The sequence below is a fragment of the Tupaia chinensis genome, unplaced genomic scaffold, assembly GCF_000334495.1.
Source record: "Tupaia chinensis unplaced genomic scaffold, TupChi_1.0 Scaffold000081_1, whole genome shotgun sequence".
NCBI classification, from domain to species: Eukaryota; Metazoa; Chordata; class Mammalia; order Scandentia; family Tupaiidae; genus Tupaia; species Tupaia belangeri.
The window spans coordinates 7,610,010-7,629,322 of record NW_006159542.1 but is presented as its reverse complement, the minus strand read 5'-3'; the positions used below and the strand labels follow the sequence as shown (position 1 = coordinate 7,629,322).

General features: G+C 41.6%; 1 protein-coding gene across 2 annotated transcripts in view; it reads left to right on the top strand.

Moving 5' to 3' along the window:
* Positions 1 to 19,313, top strand: part of ASTN2 (astrotactin 2) — a 442,922-nt gene that overhangs the window by 420,897 nt on the left and 2,712 nt on the right. For both annotated transcript variants that reach the window (XM_006142794.3, XM_006142795.3), the window contains 2 exons: positions 3,941 to 4,041; positions 5,286 to 5,469. In XM_006142794.3, coding sequence (XP_006142856.1) covers positions 3,941 to 4,041; positions 5,286 to 5,469 — 285 coding nt within the window. The remainder of the gene's footprint in view (positions 1 to 3,940; positions 4,042 to 5,285; positions 5,470 to 19,313) is intronic.

The following is a 19,313-nucleotide window of genomic DNA, read 5'->3' as shown; positions in this document are numbered from 1 at the left end:
TTTCCCTCTCCCTGTCTCTTTTCTCTGTCTCTCTCTGGGGAGTGCATGTGCCCTCTGACAATTAAAAATTAAAAGAAAACAATAAACATTTACTGGAAGAGGAACCAGGAATGTTAGTGCCTGTGTTATACTTATTGGCAGTCGGTCTTGAGCAAATTGCTCTCCCTTCTAGACCTCAATTTTTTTTTTTTTCTAATTTCAAGTCTGTTTATTTGGACAATAGGAACACTGGCACTCCCAACAGGGTCCCTAGTCATGAGCCATCCCTACTCCCAGCCTGGATCATAGGCACGTGCACACAATCTGGCAGCGTGCACAAGGACCTGAGTCTAGGACCTTCCCATGCGAGACAGCATGGCAGAACCTTGTGCTACCACCGCATCACCACACCAGCTGACTCCCAGCCCTGATTTCTCTACCAGTGAAGTGAGGATTCAGAGTTAGGGAATGGCTTAGGAGCTTTAGTTCAGATTATCAATGAACTTCAGCCTGCCTTAGACAAAAGAGGATGGAACTGAACAGAGAATAGCTGACACTCTTCCTGATCCCCTGAGAAACACAGACGTCTGACTGTTCTCCCTCTCTCTCTCTCACTCTCACTCTTATCTTTCTGTTCTCTCTTTTGGTCCCTCTCTCTTCCATTCTCTGACCTATGGGTTTGTGTGTAGTGTATCTGTCTGTCTGTTTCTCAGCCTCTCTATCTCTGTCTCTGTGTGTGTGTCTCTTCCTCTTCTACTGTGATCTGGGGGTTTGTATATGATTGAATACATGGCTCTATTTCTCCCTCTCCCCTCCCCCCTTACCTGCTCCTTCTTCTCCACATCAGAGACCATCACTTTCTCCCTCTCACAATGAGCCCCTCAGTCCCTGCCTGGTCCCCTAACAGCTTTCAGATGTGTCTCTGGAACAGTTCTACAATTACACTGAGACAGGCAGAAAGCTCATGGCCTTGTGACTCTTGACCCAGGCCTGTGAGGTTGACATCTTCCTCTTTTTTTCACGCCCTGGCAGGGTGGCCTGAAGCCTCCTCCATCCTGAGGCCTCTACTAAAATCTTTGATTACTGTAATAACAAAAATAGAAACTATTAGGGAGCAAAGATTGAAATGGGCCAATAATTATCATCCTTGTACCATGGAGTCTTGCGTTTCAACTTGTGAGATATGGATAATTTCACTTTATTTTACAGGTAAGATATTTGAGTCTCAGAGAAGGTAGAGTGACTTCCCAAAGAATTCTCAACCAGCAATTGGAAAAAGCAAGGATTCTAACCAAGTTTTATAACATGAGCACCTAAGACCACTTCTTCCTGTTATTTGTGCTGCTTGGCTAAGCAGAGAACTATTGTATAACCCCGTAGTTGGGATTCAGCAAAGTGTTGCCCTAGACTCACTTGGCAGAATAAATGTATCAAAGTACACAGAAACTAAGTGGTCTATGGGAAAATCAAAGTGTTGACAACCAACTCCTCATGTTTTGAGGCTCCATTCACATATTCCACTCACTGCAACAAGACTTCTATGTTTCCTTCAGTTGACATGTATCTTCTTCTCTTCGAACTCCAAGAAAATGTCTTTTAAAACTGTGTACTCTTGCACAGGTCAGTGCTCTATACCAGGGCTTTATAAAACTTTCCTCTTACAAGCCACTTTCTCATTTACACTCCATGAGACCTTTGAAACAGCCATGGATTGTCTGTAAACTTCTCCCCATTTCATTGAAAAAGGAACTGACACTGAGAAATGGGATGCTGTACGTTCACATCCATTCATTTACACAAGGATTTACTGAGTGGGCACTATGTGCACAATTCTGTGTTAAATGACAGCAATATAGCTGTGCTCAAACTGATGCCTAAACCCTCTGGGGCCTTTAGGCAAGGCTTTGGATCTTGCCACTGCCCCTTTAAAGATGGGTTGGTGTGCAGAAGGTAAGTGCTTATACAGTGTTACTCAATACTCTTTGTTTTTTTTCTTAAGGTTTTTGCCATAGGGCATGTGTGCTAGTCAGAGAGAGACAGAGAGAGGAAAAGTGAGTAATCCTTCCCTGTGCAGGGTGATCATACCACAATTCCTTCTCCATTTCACCTCTCAGGGTTTCGGGCATGCATGCACATGCGCCCTGTGTGACTTTCAAGCTGCTGGGTCTGGGACTCGAACTTTTATCAGCAATGTGGGAATCCAGTGCCTTAACCACCATGACACCTGCTGCCCCTAGCAAGACTGTTCTTAAACTCCCCTCATTTTTTCACTTCTTACTCTCACATCCCAGAGTTTCTTTGTGATCTTGTTCCCAAATCTTTTGCATGCTTTTTAGTGATAGGTCACGTCATTTGTAATTTACATCTTCACATTTACATATTCACATATCCGTCTCTACTATAGAGGGAAGTAGCAGTCTTCTTGTCACCAGTGCCTGGTGAGGAGAGGTGACATAAATTCAAAAAGGTAAAGTGACTAATACAAGGTCACAAAGCAAAGGAGAAAAACAGGAATGTGAACCCAAGTCTGGTCACCTCCAAAACCCAAGCTCTTTCCTTCCTTATTTCCTTTATACTATGAAGTTCTAATTCATTATATGTGTTTAAAAACAACCTTTGAGGTGCCAAGTCCTGGGAGATCCAAGCTGAGTGCACTCAGGGAGATGGCTGAGTTTAGACCCTCTAAGCCAGTGATGGGTAGAGCTGAGAGCAGAGTGTGGGCTTTAGAGAAGACAGAGGTTTGGCTCTTTCATTTTCTGAATCTATGACTTTAAGCAAATTGCTAAATTTTTTGATCTTCAGTTTCCTCTTCTGAACGAGAGACATAATAAGGGTAATTATTTTAGCACATTTTCCTAAGGTTAAAAAAAAAAAAAACATGTGAAATGACATTACCTCAACATAGTTGGGGTTCAGCAAATGTCGCTAATGGAATTATATTTGTGCAGGGTGGATATCCACAGACCTGCACCCAGAAGGCAGTCATTGACAGTGGTTAAACGCATAAGCTTTGGAGTCAGACAAACCTTGGCTTAAACCTCCACTTCCAGTCATTACCATGTGGTTCTGGCAAGCGTCCTCCCCTTTCTGAGCTTCATGTATAAAATGAAAAGAAAGTAACAGTATCTGTCCTTTGAGATTACTCATGGGAATTAATTGTGACAATGTGGGTAAAACTGCTTAGCTCAGTGATTGACACATATTAAGGTTTTAGCACATAGTAATTAATTTGGACAACCACATGGCCCTCCTTCCATAAGCCCAGTTCTTTCTCACTGGGCAGGTCTCAAGTCAAGCCTTCCCCCCTCAAGAAGGCCTTTGTGGACCATTCTGTTTAAAGCACATGTACTGCACACTCCCACCTTCATCTTGTTCACATTATCTCGTTATATTCTCCATCACACTCACCATAGTCTGAGTTTTTACTTTTCAGTTAGCTTTATGTTAGCAGAAACCTTGACTCTCTTAGGTGCCATAACCTTAGCACCTAAAATCGTCCCTGGCACATGGCTAACGCTCAATAAATATTTGTTACATGAATAAATGAAGGACTATGCAAATAAATATATCCAGCAATACAGAATAGCATTGAGGCTTATTCCTCAGCCCCTGCACTGACTACCAGTTTGGTCCCTCAGTAACTGGAACACTTTGGAAAAATACATAATCTAGGTCTCAGTGTCCTCATTGATGAAATGTGATTGATAATAGATCCCTGACTTTTAGATTTGCTTAATTGCACATTTGAAGATTAAGTGCAAAATGCCTCATGGGCAGTCAATGTTTAATAAATGCTTCATAATTATCCCCCTAAAAAATAATTTTTCCTTAAGCTGAAGCATTTCTGAATTCTTTTGATCACGACTACTGTGCCATGGTTTTGTGCTCCCCCATGAATCTTCTAGAACCTTTGGTGAAATCACAGTCTATTTTCTTTCTTCTTTTTCTCACTGTGCTACAGGTTTACTCTATATGCTGTGGATACTCGGGGGAGGCACTCAGAGCTTAGCACAGTGACCCTGAGGACGGCCTGTCCACTGGTGGATGACAACAAGGCAGAAGGTAGGTGACCCATTTCTTTACTTCCCAGATAGGACCCATGTATTTCACCTCTCAATTATGTACCCAATAGTCACTAACCACCAAACACACACACACACACATTACCACAGGTAGAAAGTGACGGAACCAAAGGAGCTTTCTGGGTGAGAGAGAGGCATTTCCACAAATGGCTCAACAATAAGCTTCATAGTAAGAGGAGATAGTGAGCTATTGTGTCTCAAAAGGGAGGGAATTTGATCTATCTTTCTGTTCATATTTAAGTTATTATTTTATAATAACATATGATTTCTAAAAGTAAGAAAAATAAAAATCATCATAGAAAATAGTACAAAGTAAATGACTTTCCCATCTTCACCCAAAATCACCCAGATTCTCCTCTAACTGTCGTTAGTGATGATTTCGGGACATACAGATTTTGATCAGTCATCAAAGCTGAAAGAATGTGGCTTCTATTAGTATTGAATTTAAGTTACATTGGTTAGTAGGAGTGGCTGGAGGAGTAGGAACGGCCATGAATGCATAACAGAAGAGTCTGGATTTTAAACCTACAGACCTGATCACAGAAATGCATTGAAAACATTTCAGAGGGGAAATAGAAAGAGGCGGTTGGGATGAGCCAGCAGGTTTTTTTGTTTGTTTGTTTTCAGAGAGATTTTTGCAATGGTGCGCACGCGCTCGCCAGAGAGACAGAAAGCAAGAAATCACCCCCCGGGGGGGGGGGGGCCACGGTGCAATCCCATCTCCTTCATTCTCCCCTCAGGATCTTGGGCATGCACACACACATGCCTGGTGTGAATTTTAAGCCACTGGGTCTGGGGCTTGAACTGTGGTTGACTACATGGGATTCCAGCAATTCAACCATTACAGCATCTGCTGGTCCCCTAACAAAGATTTTTAAAGCCTCTGCACTTATATGCAATTTTCTATTGAATCAAGGGCACAATAATGATATTTATAATTATGTGCACTGATTTGTTTCAGGCCCTTTATTGAGTGCTTCCTTCCACTTTTCAATTTAATTCTCCCAATACACCTACAGGGTAAGCATTGTTATCTTCAGTTGATAGATAAGAAAACTGAACACAAGTACACTGATGTATTCAGGATGGAGTTATGGTTTGTCTGTCCCCAAAGACCACACAACTAAACTCCCATGTAACCGTGCCTGCTTATTGGAGGCCACACTTTTATACTCACTTTTTCCCGCTGCCCAGTGATCTGTTTCTGCACTTCTTCCCTCTCAGAGATAGCTGACAAGATCTACAATCTGTACAATGGCTACACAAGTGGAAAGGAGCAGCAGACCGCCTACAACACGCTGATGGAAGTCTCAGCCTCCATGCTGTTTCGGGTCCAGCACCACTACAACTCTCACTATGAAAAGTTTGGAGACTTTGTCTGGAGGAGTGAGGATGAACTGGGGCCCAGGTATGGGTGTATGAGTATGGGCGGAGAGCTAATCCTTCTTACTCCCCATTGACTTTACTGGATCCTTTCTCTCATAGTCTGAGAATGAGCTTTATCAAATAAATAAAGGTGATAGTCACCTTTGTTGTGTCATGCCACAGGTGAAAAAAATGGGCAAAGACAATGAAAGAATCTTGACATTTTAGCTTCTTTTTATCCTGGGATCAGATAAGGAAGGGACTTGAGTGCTTTTCAGTCATTCCCCTTGCCAATCTCCCACCTCCAGTTTTACAGTAGGAAATTTAAGCTTCTTGAAGGCTTATTATTATAACCTAACCAATGCCTCTCTCACTCTTATATAAGAAATCTGAGTTTTTGTAGAGTAAATAACTACAGTCTTTACTAAAGTCCATTGGGGGCCAGCATATGGTGTAATGGTTACATCATCAGACTCCCACGTAGTCAACCATGGTTCAAGTCCCAGACCTGGCGGCTTAAATCTTATGCCAGCACATGTGTATGTGCATGCCCAAAAATCCCAAAAGGAGAATGGAGGAGAAGGGATTACAGCATGGCCAAGCCCTCTGGGAAGAGATTTTTCACTTTCTATCTCTTTGTCTTTCTCTGTCTCTCTGGCGAGTGCATGTACCCTATAGCAAAAATTTCTCTCTCTAACAAAACAAAACAACAAATGAATAAAGTCCACTAATGACTGTTATTATTCAGACAATGGCTTGGCCTTCAGAGTTTCATGTTTTGGAATTTGGTGTTGGGAAGTAGTGAAGCTTCATGGGATTGGATCATGGTGATTGCATCTATGGAGGCAACACTCTTGTGAATAGATTATTGGGTATTGGGAGACCCAGTAAGTTCTAGTTCTCGTGAGAAGGGCTTAGTTCTCACAAGAGCTGAGTGGTGTAAGAGAGAGTTGTCCACCGTTTGCTATCTCTCTGCACATGCCTGCCATCCTCTGTGCTTCTGTCAGCCATGCTGTAAGCTGGTCTGATGCCAGGCTTACATCTTTCCATCTAACAGGATTGTGTGTCAGTAAACTCCTATTTCTTCATAAAAATTACTTAGTCTCAGGCATTTCTGTTAACACCTCAATAAGACTGCCCATGACAAAATGAATTCATGAATTCACCATGTACAAGGGCACTATTTTTGTCCTCAACAGTGACTGTGTCATTCACTGTGCTAGAAGCCATGGAAAGTTCAAACAGAACTAAAGCATAATCACTATCTTCTAAAGCATCGTAAAGTAGTATATGAATGGTGGTTCCATTTTATGTCTTACATTGAGAGACATTCTTTCAGTCATTCAGCACGTACTTGACAGCACTGCTTATATGGTGGTTGCTGATGGTGCAACAGTAAAAAGGTAGAAACGGCTCCTATCTTCACGTAGCTTCCTATTGCACGTAATTACAAATAATAGGAGCAGTGAATTCCATGGTAGCAGAAGAACAGAACCATTGGGGAACATGAGATATAAGCACCTGGTGGTCTAGGAAACCCAGTGAAGGTTACCCAGAGGCTGAGACTCTGAAGCCTAAAGGCTGAGTCAGGGTTAGATAAATGGAGGAAGAGAAGGCTAGAGGTATTTTGGGCAGAAGAAATAGTCTAAGAAATGCTCAGAGGAGACAATGCTCCTTAAAATAGAGGTTCTCGTTTCAAATTTTTATAATTTCCCTGCCACCTTTATGACTTTTGTCATCTCACTATACCAAATTCCCTTTATTTGTTCAACATTTCTTTCTTTCTTAGATTCACTTATTTTTTTTTTTTTTTTAATTGGCCATAGGGACACAAGTTTGCTGGAGAGAAAGAGAGAAAGAGAAAGGAAAAAAAAAATAATGAGAAAGCATCTCCCAGGGGAATAGCAATGCTGCAGTCCTGTACTCCTTTTTTTGGGATTCTGGGCACATGCACACACATAACTTGGGTTGCTTCCCAAGCTGTTGGGTCTGGGGCTCAAGTCATGTAGGCAGCCATCTGGGATCCAGCCATCACAATCACCAAGCCACTAGTTGGCCCAAGATTCACTTCTTCTTTTTTTTTTTTTTTTTTCTTCCAAGATTCACTTCTAATTGAAAATATATTTGTAAAGAAAACACTGTCATCTCATAAAGAGAACATCAGCCTTATTTACTCTTAATAGAAAATTAAACCTAACCATTCAATATATTAAGAAAAAAAAAAAGAACAGAACAAAAGACAGAAAAGGATATTATTCCATCCTAGTAGAACCTGAAGCAATCCCTTTAAGAGAGAGATTAACACCTGAACTGTGAAAGACACAGACCCCTAACTCCTTCTCTTTTTAAAGTAATCTGGAGGAGAGGAAGAAAATGAAAGAGGTAATCTTACCACTTTTCTAAATGTGATCCATTGTTATTTAGTACTGAATCTGTGATCATCTTAAGTACCACCTAAAATCCTTTTCCCTCACCCTAGAGGGGACTCCTGCACTCCGGTAAACACTGGGGAGGAACTTCAGACTTTCTGTGTAGTTGGAACAAACTGCAATGACAGCAAGAGGGGTCAGTAGGGGCCAGATCTTGAATGCCCTTTAAGTAGGGTTAAGGAGTTTGGATTATCTCCCGAGGGAAATGGTAAACTTTGTATTTTTCGAGGTGGTGGTGGTGGGGGTGGGGTGTGATATCAGATTTTCAAGGGAGAAAGATCTCTCTGCCATGGAGTAGAGGACTCTAGGCAGGAAGGTGACAGTGAGACACTAGAGGCTGTTGTGATCCAGGATAGTGTCTGTGGCATTGTAGAGAAGTGAATAGCTTCCTGAAATACCAGGGACTTCAGACACTTTGTGGAAAAACAGAATTCAAGTACAAGTTTTTGGTGCACATTTTTCTCTTCATTTTAATGTCAGAGGATATATGCACAAACACTGGGGAGAGGAAGAGAGCGAAAGCACCCTCCTAAGTAGGATCTGGACATCCTGCAATTGTTTTATCTTCAATTCTCTATCCCATCAGGAACCTGGCACATGTGTTTTTTCAACCACACTCTGGTTGGACATGTGAGATCAAGCTTCCTCTGCATGGCACCTAACCACTGCACTACAGGGTCAGCTCTAATACAAAGAAACTTTTGAAATTCATGCATGCTTTTTTTCTTATAATATACATTATTCATAAACTTCTTGAAGATCTACTCATATTATGAAAAATATTATGCATGGATTTCAAAAATTTCTTGGACCAAATTTTATTTCTATTATTCTAATAATTGTAAACCCCCTTGTATTTAATGGGCAGTGCTTTGTGCTTTAAAAGTCTTCAAATGGGGCCATCCAGTGTTGTGGAGGTTAAGGTGGCTGAATCCCACATGGCTGACTCTGCATTTGGAGTACTAGACTTGGTGGCTTGAAAATCATGCCAGGCGCATGTGCATGCATGCCAAAAAAATCCCAAGAGGGAGAATGGAGAAGAGATTGCACCATGACCATCCCTTCCTCTGGCGGGGGGAAGGGGTGATTTCTTACTTTCCCCCTATAGCAAAACCAAAACAAAAAATTCAAAATGGCCCTAGAGGCATTTTCCCCATTATTTTGGATACGAAGTGAACACGCCAGAGGTTTAAATGAACTGCCCAGGGCTGCACAGTTTGACAAGCGAGGCTGTTTCAACCTTGAGCTCTCCTCCGGAACCCTTACTGCACTTTCAGTGGCCTCTAAGAATTTGAGGCCCTCAAAGGATGAGACGAGAGTTTGGTCAAGAGATTAAAGGGCTCTCTCTGGGGTGGGCTTTATCATTTTTTTGGGTCCTGGACTTTAACTTCTTCCTTTTCACATGAAAGGAACATTCTTTAGATAAAAGCTAAAAGAGGGTAGCAGGGAAAAGCACAGAGCCCCAGATGAAAACCAATGGGTAAATTATCATGGCTGCCATCTTGCCTGTGGACAGAAAAAGGCATTTCACTTTATTGGGCTTTCCCATACGGCTCAGGGAATTTCAGTGGAGGCTAAACCAGAGCTCCACTCCTGAATTTGTCTTAACAGCCTGCTGGCATCCTTTATGGCCTTCCAGGACATAAATCTTCTAGAAAGGCCTCCTGGCTACTCACAGCGACAGGGCAGTCCACTGGGTAATGGACTGTGATAACCCATCAACCTCCAGTCAGCCAGTCACCAGCCACTGTCTGCCAGCCCACACCCATGTATCCTGGCTCCCTTTCTCTAGTATTTCTTTCTTTCTTTCTTTCTTTTTTTTTTTTTTTTGGAGAGGTTTTTCACTATAGGGCACATGCACTCACCAGAAAGACAGAGAGAGACAGAAAGCAGAGAGACAGAAAGCGAGAAATCACCCTTCATGGGGGATGGCCACGCTGCAATCCCTTCTCTTCCATTCTCCTCTCAGGATCTTGGGCACGCACACACATGTGCCCGGTGTGATTTTAAGCCACCAGGTCCAGGACATGAACTGTAGTCGACTACATGGGATTCCAGAGACATAGCCATTATGCTAACTGCTGGTTCCTTTCTCTAGTATTCCTAGACGGAATCTGAGATTGCTCCAACAGCCTACACTGGCGAGTCAACAGAAATCATGGGAGCAGCTAATCCATCCTGGGACTGCTAGTAATCTCACTGTGCAGCCTCAGACTCTGCCCCTTCCTGGTCCTCAGTCTCCTCATCCATAAGATGACCAGGATGGACTCGTATAATGCTACTTTTTTTTTTTTGCTTTGTTTTGTTTTAATCAGTAGAATTTTTTCCTAAATAAATCTTAACACAAAACACCCAGTCTTAGAATATCACGTCTTCAGAGAATTCTCTAACATTTCTACCTGATAGCTTGATCACACTCTTATGTTTTAATTCACTGCATTATATTAATAAGTGTAGTATCTTATATTGTTTTTGTTTACTTATGTATTATCTCTCTTCCCCGCTGCAATATAAGTTATGTGTAGGTCCTGACCCTTTATGTCCTATTCCCTTTTGTAAGCAGGTAATGAATAATTACTTGTTAAATAATTAGACAATAGGATGAGTAGTCATGTGGTTCAGATGATTTCAAGGTCGTTCTGTTAGAAGCTAAAGTGAGTGGCCTGGAACCCCATCTGCTGGGTCTCTTCTTTCACACTTTCACATTCTCACTCTCTCCCATCCCTACCTAACCCAAGAGTTCCTAAAGTCTCTGAGCTTTCAAGGCTCTGTGGAATAGGGGTCTTCAAAAAGCTCTTGTAAAATATATTTAATGAAAAGAATATATCTGAATTAAAATATCTTTTGCACAAAGAAACTGACACTTCCATTTCAATTTCCAACTTTTTAAAATCTTCTCATATAGACCACAGTCAGCAACAACGAAATATGTGTTAGGCCCTCTGCTGAAGAGTAGAAAGAAAAGGAGGAGGAAGACAGTCCCTGACTTTCCAAGGCTCACCATAATCTGAGAAAAAGACTGATCAGTTGCAGGTGCAGTGAAACACCCAAGACACATGCTAAAACTGAAGGTTGGGAGGGCTTCTTAGAGCAGCACTTTTCATACTTCAATGTGCATGAAAGTCAACTGGGGACCTTGTTAAAGTTCAGACTGACACTGGCCTGAGATGGGCCCGAGATTCTGCATCTTTAGCAAGATCTCAGGTGATGTCAGTGTTGCACATCCCAAAAGCACAACTGGAGTGATGAAGATCCAGATGCACGTAGCTGGAGCAGCTTATTCCAACCTGAAACTAAGGATGAGCCCCTGGAGAAGAAAGAGAAGTTGATACTTGGAGTCAAGGAAGGGGCAGGAGTCCTCCAAGTGGGAAGGGGAGAACTTGTCCTTGAGAAGGATGAGGGCTGAGTAACAAAATATGTATCAGTCGAAAAGTATAAATCTCACTGAAGTAGAGAGTTAAAGTGAGAGGAAAACGGAAAATAAAAAAAGCTGAAGGGTTTAGCAAGGGTCAGATCATGATGCCTCTTGTGAATTCGGAAGTTTGTTCTTTGTCCCAGAAGCCATGTATAGGTTTTAAAAGAGATTTGGGTAAATTTGCTATTCCTCTTAAGAGTTAGCAAGTATGCAGAGCTTCAAAGCGTAAAGGAGAGAAAGCAAGACAGTTCTCTGGAGGTAGGAGCCCAAAGTTCATGTCCTAGTTTTACTACCTACTTCCTGCATGACCTTAGACAAATTTCATCTCCATTCTGTACCTCATTTGTAACATAAAAAGGCTCTTCCAGCTGGGAAGCCAAGGAACCAGAAAGCCCTGAAGGTCATAGAGATAGCAGAACAAACACACTATTAGTATGATCTCACCTCCAGCTCAGCATGTCCTGATTCTCAGGGACTCAGGTTATTTAGGGTGATACAAGCTTTCTCCAGGAACATGCTGAGGATAGATATCATGGACCGATAGCAACAAGATACTCTTAGTCTATATGATCAACAAACCCCAAAAATGTTTTCAACTCCTCCCTGGATTTGTGGTCTACACTGCATAAATTGTAGTGACAAAAGAGCATCTCTTAGATCTGCCTAATAAACCACCTGGCCAGTGTCCCCTTGAGTCTGGTTCCCATGACAACTACAGGGTACTATAAACAACTGCCCAGAGAAGACCTGCTAACACCCAGCCATTCCAGTCATGAGGATCCTATTAGGAGGCTTGGAAAACTGAGCTCCTAGGTGGCCAGAGACTAGAATTTGCTTTGGTCAGAAGAACATCTTTGATATACTAGGGCTTCTCTACACTTTCAGTTATGTTTGATCAAATTGGTTGAGTAGAGAGAAGAAAACAAGTATTTGAAGAGATTTTGTTTCAGTGAAATTTACCTATATCCACCAGAAGTGGTATAGTTATTCTGTTTTGCTGTTGTTGTTATTGTCTTTTCTCCTAAGGGAATAAGGAGAAAACAGAATGTAAACATATTCACTAGTCACCTTAAAGTCATATTTCAAACCTGGTGTTGAAGATGCATATCTAGTGGCAGTACCCAAGCTTCTGACTTTCTGCTTGGGTGGTGATCTGAGGCTAAATGTGATGTGATGCAGGTTTATTCCGAAAGTAACCCTGATGAACAACTGGGAAGCCATAAAACCGTGGCTTTATTGTCCAAATCTATCACACCAGTTTTAAAATACGTGAATGTAGGTTCACATTTTCAAAATGGAAATGCACGTATTGTACTGCATGGCAAAATAGTCCTTGGTCATTTTTTTAACATCCATGTGACATAGAAGTGTATAAAAATAGAACCTGAAAATTTTGTCCCTCCAAACCCCATAATCCCAACCTTAACTCAGAGATAAGACTGTTAACAGTGTGCATATACCTTTCCACATTGATATCGATGTGGCCATGAATATGTATGGCAATAGGAAAACAGATACGAGCTTAAGGATAGGTCTGTGTCCACAACCACATCTCTATCTCCGTCTCGTCTATATTTAACAAATCTGCTTGTTTCCACTTAACAATCTACTAGACTAGTTCCTTCCCATTAATGTGTATGTAAATGTGTTATCTTTCTGAAAGGCCTGTTAGCTATGTAAATATGTAAATATATCACACATTAGTCTCCTTCTCTATTAAAGATCACCTAGGGCCACTGGTTGGGGCAGCTGGATCCCCACATGGCTGACTGCACAGTTCAAGTCTCAGAATAGTGGGAAAGGGATTGCAGTTTGACCATCACCCCAGTAGGGTGCATTCTCACTTTCTCTCTCTTTTTCTCTCTCTCTCTCTCCTGCAAGCACACTTGCCCTATAGTGAATTTAAAACAAAAGGACCATCTAGATTTTCTCCAGTTTTCTTGCTATTCCAAACAAATGTCCATAAATCTTTTGCCCATGTGTCTCATTATTTCTTTAGGTACATGTGACGCTCTTGTGCCATTTTCCTCCCTTTATTGACTTCTAGAGAATGGCTCTAATTTTGAAGTCTAAAGACTGAATTTCCTCAGTTTAAGTCAATCATATTTATGAATCCCTTTTTCTTACACATTCAGGATCTAGACCCTAGAGAAACTATAGACTTGTCTGAAAAGAAGGAGGAAAATATTAATTGGGCACCTATTACGGGCCCAGTAATTTATATCTCATTATATCTCCTGAACAATAGATTTTGAAAATGAAGCAACAGAGAATCAAGAAGTTGTATAAATTGTCAAAAGTTACATAGTTAATAACTTTTGAAGGCTAAATTCAAAATAGTTTCTTCTTAAACGAACCAGTGTCCTGTTCCTTAAAACACATTGCATCCCAAGATATGTACATAACTAAGAGAGAGTACAGTGTGGATCTCAATAGAAAAGTAAACAAAATACTTTAGCAACAAAAGAAAATACATGACATACTATAGCTGGGAAGATCTGGACAACTTCCTGAAGATTAAATTTAAGCATGATTGAAGCATTAATAGAACATCAACAAACGTGGTCCTCTTTCGTTTAGCAGCTCAGTGCTTTGGCAATTGTGTCATAGCAGGCTTTGTTGTGAATGCCCGTAAGATGGCATTTCTCTGGAAGTAAAGATCCTCTTTCCTTTTAGATGAAAAACAAACAACAAAAACCTATTCCAACTCTCAATATATGGGTATGCTTCCTCTTAGAATATTTTGTATTTGATCACCTCCAGAAATGGGGCCCTATTACCACATGGAAGAATCCATTCTATGTTTAGAGGACTCTAGAGCTTTTTATTATATTGAGCCAGACTTGCCCTCTGCTCAATTCGGCATAGTTTCATCAGTAAAACTTAGACACCTTTCGCAGCTGAGATTTGAGATCCTGCTCTGTCACTTTGACAAATCTCATGTCTGGCCTGAGGCTCACATTTACCACCTGAAGACTGGCAGTGAATAATTTTACAATTATGGTGAGGAAGCAAGGCTGACTCACTTGAGAAGGTTCTGAGTATGCCGAGCACATATACACCCACAATCTGGGGCTGACTAAAACCAGGGGTATTTTACAATATTAAGACCCTGTTAGGGGGTGCTGTCTCTCTGTCTCTTTCTCTCTAGCTCATGGAATAAATAGATAATTAAGGAAACTTAAGACTTGTGATGATTACATTTGAGTTGATGTTGCATAGGTAACGTTTCTGACCCCAAACAGGTGCACAATCAGTTACAGTCATTATAATTTCTTTTTTTTCTTCTTTTCTTTTTTTGGAGAGGTTTTTGCTATAGAGTACATGCACTCACCCGAAAGACAGAGACAGAGAGACAGAAAGCGAGAAATCACCCCCCGGGCGGATGGCCACGCCACAATCCCTTCTCCTCCATTCTCCTGTCAGGATCTTGGGCATGCACGTACACGCACCCAGCATGAGTTTAAACCACCAGGTCCGGGACTTGAACCACGGTTGACTACATGGGAGTCCAGCGACATAGCCATTACGCTAACTGCTGGTCCCCAGTCATTATCATTTCTAACCCTGTGTTTTTTGCTCACTTGTCTTCAGTTGCTAGAACAGCATACCATTTGCCTAAATTCTCTGTTCTGTAGGCACACTCCATTCCTTTCAGCCAGAGGCTTGTTTTTGAAATGTCCTTCAGTGTCCTGATCTGGCTACTGTTTACATTGTCCCTCTTACCAGAAGTGACCAGGGTTCTCCAGATGTGGTCTGACCAGGGCAGCATGAATGAAGTCATTACTTCCCTTAATCTGCCCTCTCCCCTTCTGGAAGTTATGTTCCAACCTTTTGTGAACTGCATCATGCCCTCAACTCCCATTAAGATTGGGGTCAGCTAACACAGAAATATTTAAACTCAACTTAAGAAGGCAGAGAGGAGGGAGAGAGGCAATGGGAGCATTTCCTAACCGCCTCTCCTCTTTTTTCTACATTTTAAGGCCCCCTTAGAAATTAGGTCTCTGCCTGATAACTATGTTGGGGACTGATTGGGTAACAGTGCTGGGAATAGAATGGTCGGTCAAAGGTTCTACAATTCCCGGAGAAGTGGCATCCTGGCCCAGCCCCTGACTCCTTCACAAGCCAATGCTGTCTCAATCTCGCCTTCTGATACAATAATAAATTAGTGTATGATGTCCCTTCTTCACCTTTTGCTTTCTATCCCAGCAAGCCTGGGTCCTGTCTCCAATGAGGAAGATTTCATTTCCGGAATTTGAGAAAAGTGGTTACTCTGACCTATGGCTTCCCCTCCAGGGAAAGCTTGAAGCATGCCTGGCCTTTGATTTATTGGTCTCCACTGCCTATAATTTATTGCCCAGCCCTTTGGCCTTGGGTCTTTCTCACTCCCCCTTGTCCTCTCCAACCCTTCTCTCCATGTCTTCACATTCTGAATTCTCCAGTCTTTGTTGTCTAAAGGCAAACAGTGGATTAGCGACTATTATGAGCAAAGTGTTAAACTGGATGCCTGAGGCAGTCATTTCACTTCAGTCTTACAAAATAAAGCATCTCTGTTCTCATTTCAATGAGGAAATAGAGCTTCAGAGATTGGAGTCTAAAGTCTATGTCCATTCGACAATAATAGGCTACTTCTTTTTATTTTTTAATGGGTGCATGTGTTCACCACAGGGAGAGAGAGAGAGAGAGATTGTGTTCCTCACATTCCGTTTTATTCCATTTCTCCATCCTCTTGGAATTTGAGGCATGCACACACATGTACCTGGCATGATTTTCCAATGCCAAGGCTGGGATTTGAACCATGGCTCATTCAGCTCTCAACACGCAGTGATTAACCACCGCACTGTTGGGCTAGTTCTGTAATACTCTATTTTTAATCATGTTTAGCATTTACTTAGAGGTAAGCAAATTACCCCTATTATCTCATCCTCCCAAGAATACCGTTACTTTTCTTCCTGTTTTACTAATGTGGTAACTAAGAGTTAGTGGCATTGAAGTGACTTGTTCATAACCCACACAGCTGCTGGGTTATGATGTTAACCTTTGAATCTAAGACTCCAGAGCCAACCACTTATCTTGAGTCTATGCAACAAGGAAGCCTAGTTCTAGGTTTGCCTTTGTTACTAACCTAAGGTGTTCCTTCAAGGCAAATGATATCCTGTCTCCAAACTTCATTTTCCTCATCCATACAAAAGGAGGCTTTGTCCAGTTGTGTTCCTAGATATTCTCAGAGGCACCACTTGGTCATTTACAGATGAAGTATTTGGACATATTCAAAGAATTGCCCTTTCCAACCTCATTTTGTATTTATTGCTTATTTTTGTGACTATCTAGATCAGACAATAGCTCTCCAGTGCCCAAAGAATAAAATTAAAAACTTTAACATGACTTAGAAGAGTCTGAGTGGTCTGATTTTTGCTAAGCACATCGAACTCCCAGCCAGTCTCTTTTCTTTCCTTTTTTCTCCCAGCCATTCTTTTCACTAGTCATTTTCAGCAACTAGTAGTTTGTGATTTATGCAGTCTAACTTGGCATGGGCTATTTCCTCTACCTGAAAAAAAAATTGTTTCATCATCAAAGACCTGTCTCAGTTGCTACATTCTCTGAGCCACTAAACTAATGATTGAGTGTCCTCCTTATCTACTCTCAGAGGATCCTTCATATTCTCCAATCTAGCATCCTCCCCCAGCCCCAAATTAGAGGAGGTTAATATTTCTATCTGCCTGTCTCCTGCCACTGACTTATAAAGACATTAAGGGTCCAGCAGATGGCCTAATGATTACATTGCTGGACTCCTACATGGCTGACCAATGTTCGAGTCTGGGGCCTAGTGGCTTGAAAATCACATTGGGTACATGTGAATGCATGCCCAAGATCCCAAAAAGAAAATGGAGGAGAAGGGATTATGGCATGGCTATCCCCACTGGGTGGTGATTTCTCATTTTCCCCCAGTTTCTCTCTCTCTCTCTTTCTCTCTCCAGCAAGTACATGTGCCCTAAGGCAAAAACCTCTCCAAAAAGAAAGGAAAAAAAGACATTATGGCTCAAACTAGTTCATAGTTATCCCCAGTGCCAAATAAAGAAGCTGAAGCTCAAGTGAAGCAGTTTGCTCAATATCACACAGCGATTAAGTGTCTGAGCTGGGACTTGAACCTGAGCATTCAGTGTTCTAGAGCCTGTAGGTGCACCATTGCTCCACACAACTTACTCTCCAGTGTCTAAGCTCCAATGGCCTGGCTCCTGCTCACTTGTCCAGTTTTCTACTGTTGGTAGAAAGTTATACCCAGGAGACCTAATGACGTGGTGGTGGTGGTGGTGGTGGTGGTGGTGGTGGTGGTGATGATGATGATAATGATGGTGGTAAAAATGTTACATTCTAACATGTATCAGATACTTACTATGTAAATACTTCTATGTAAGCTTACTATGTAACACTTTTCTACAAGTTTTGCATATATTAACTTATTTAACCTTCATTATAACTCTGTGAGGTGAAAAATGTGTTATTCCCTTTTCTTAGTTTCTCAAAGAGAAAACTTGGGTTTTTATGAGCACAGAGAGAAAAATCAATTCAACACCATTAATACATTGACAGGACACAGTTAACACCTGGTTTTTCCCTCTACCTGGATTCCTACTGCCAGTTTTGCCCTCCTGCACTGCTAACTCTCCTTGAGGCATCCAGAAATGTTTTTAAACAGTCCAGCTCCAAACCTGTTACTTGCTTCTTTGAACTCTTCAATAACTCCTCATTTACCCTTGAGATAACAGTCATAGATAACATTTATTAAGGATTTAGTGCATTATTCCTTTTTATTATTAAAACAATATTAGATGCATTATTTTTCTATTATTAAAACAACATCTTATGGTAGATTCCTTTATTATAGTCATTTTGTGGGAAAGGTAAGGAGACTGAGGCATGAGTGGTGCAACAGTTTGCTTACTATCACACAGTTCTTACATGGCTGAGCCAGGATTTGAACCTGAGTACTCAGTGCTTCAGAGTCTGAAAGTGCACCATTGCTTCACACAATCCATACTTCAGTTTCTAAGCTCCAACAGCCTCTCCCCTGCTCACTTATCCAGTTTTCAACTGCTTTTTTTTCTGCATGCCTGCTATAAATTCTCAGAACATCTATGCAATCTCTTAATTCTGCACCTGTGTTTGTACTGCCTGTTATGTCTTGGCCTCTTCTTTATCAACTCCTATTTATCAATGAAACCCAACCCAAGTTCTTCCTCTACTAAGAAGCCTTCTTAGACATCCCCCATCTTGCCAAAGCACTTCCCTGTCTTCCCACACCTCTTGTGACTTCTTTAATCATCGTTCTTTCTATCTGCATTGTAATTTCCACCTCTTTGTCTTTCCCAGTGATTTGGAAGCTTTGCCGTGCAATAAATGATCAAGATATGAATAATGAACTTTATCTCCTTTAACTTTATAGCAGCCCTATTTTCTTTTTTTAAAACTTATTTGCTTGCCTGCCTGCCTGCCTGCCTGCCTTCCTCTCTTCCTTCCTTCCTTCCTTCCTTTCTCTTTCTTCTTTCTTTCTTTCTCTCTCTTCTTTCTCTTTTTCTCCTTTCTTTCTTTTTCTTTCTCTCTTTCTTTCCCAAGACAGATACCCTAGTGAGGGTCTCATCATACTGCTATCCCCTGCTGCCCAGGCTTCTAGCAACTAGATTTAAAGCATACCCAGAGTGTTCAGGCAGCCCAGGATCCAAACCTGGACCCCCACATATGGCTCCAGTATCATGAATTGATTTGCTACCTTACCGCCTGTGTTGCCACAACTGTGTAAACCCCCACTTTTCAAAGGAAGAAACAGGTTTAGGTATGTGAAGTGAATTTCCCATGTTACTCAGGAACAGAGCAAGAAATTGAGTGAAGAGGGGTGAGAAATAAAGTCCTCGGACTCCTCAGGGTAGATGTGGGGGCATTTGCCAGAGAGGAGTGAGGTCTGTGGGTAGAGTGTGATTATGAAGTGATGAATTCTTGGCACCTCAGGAAATATTCCACCCAAGTGGTGAACTATACAAAGAGGAC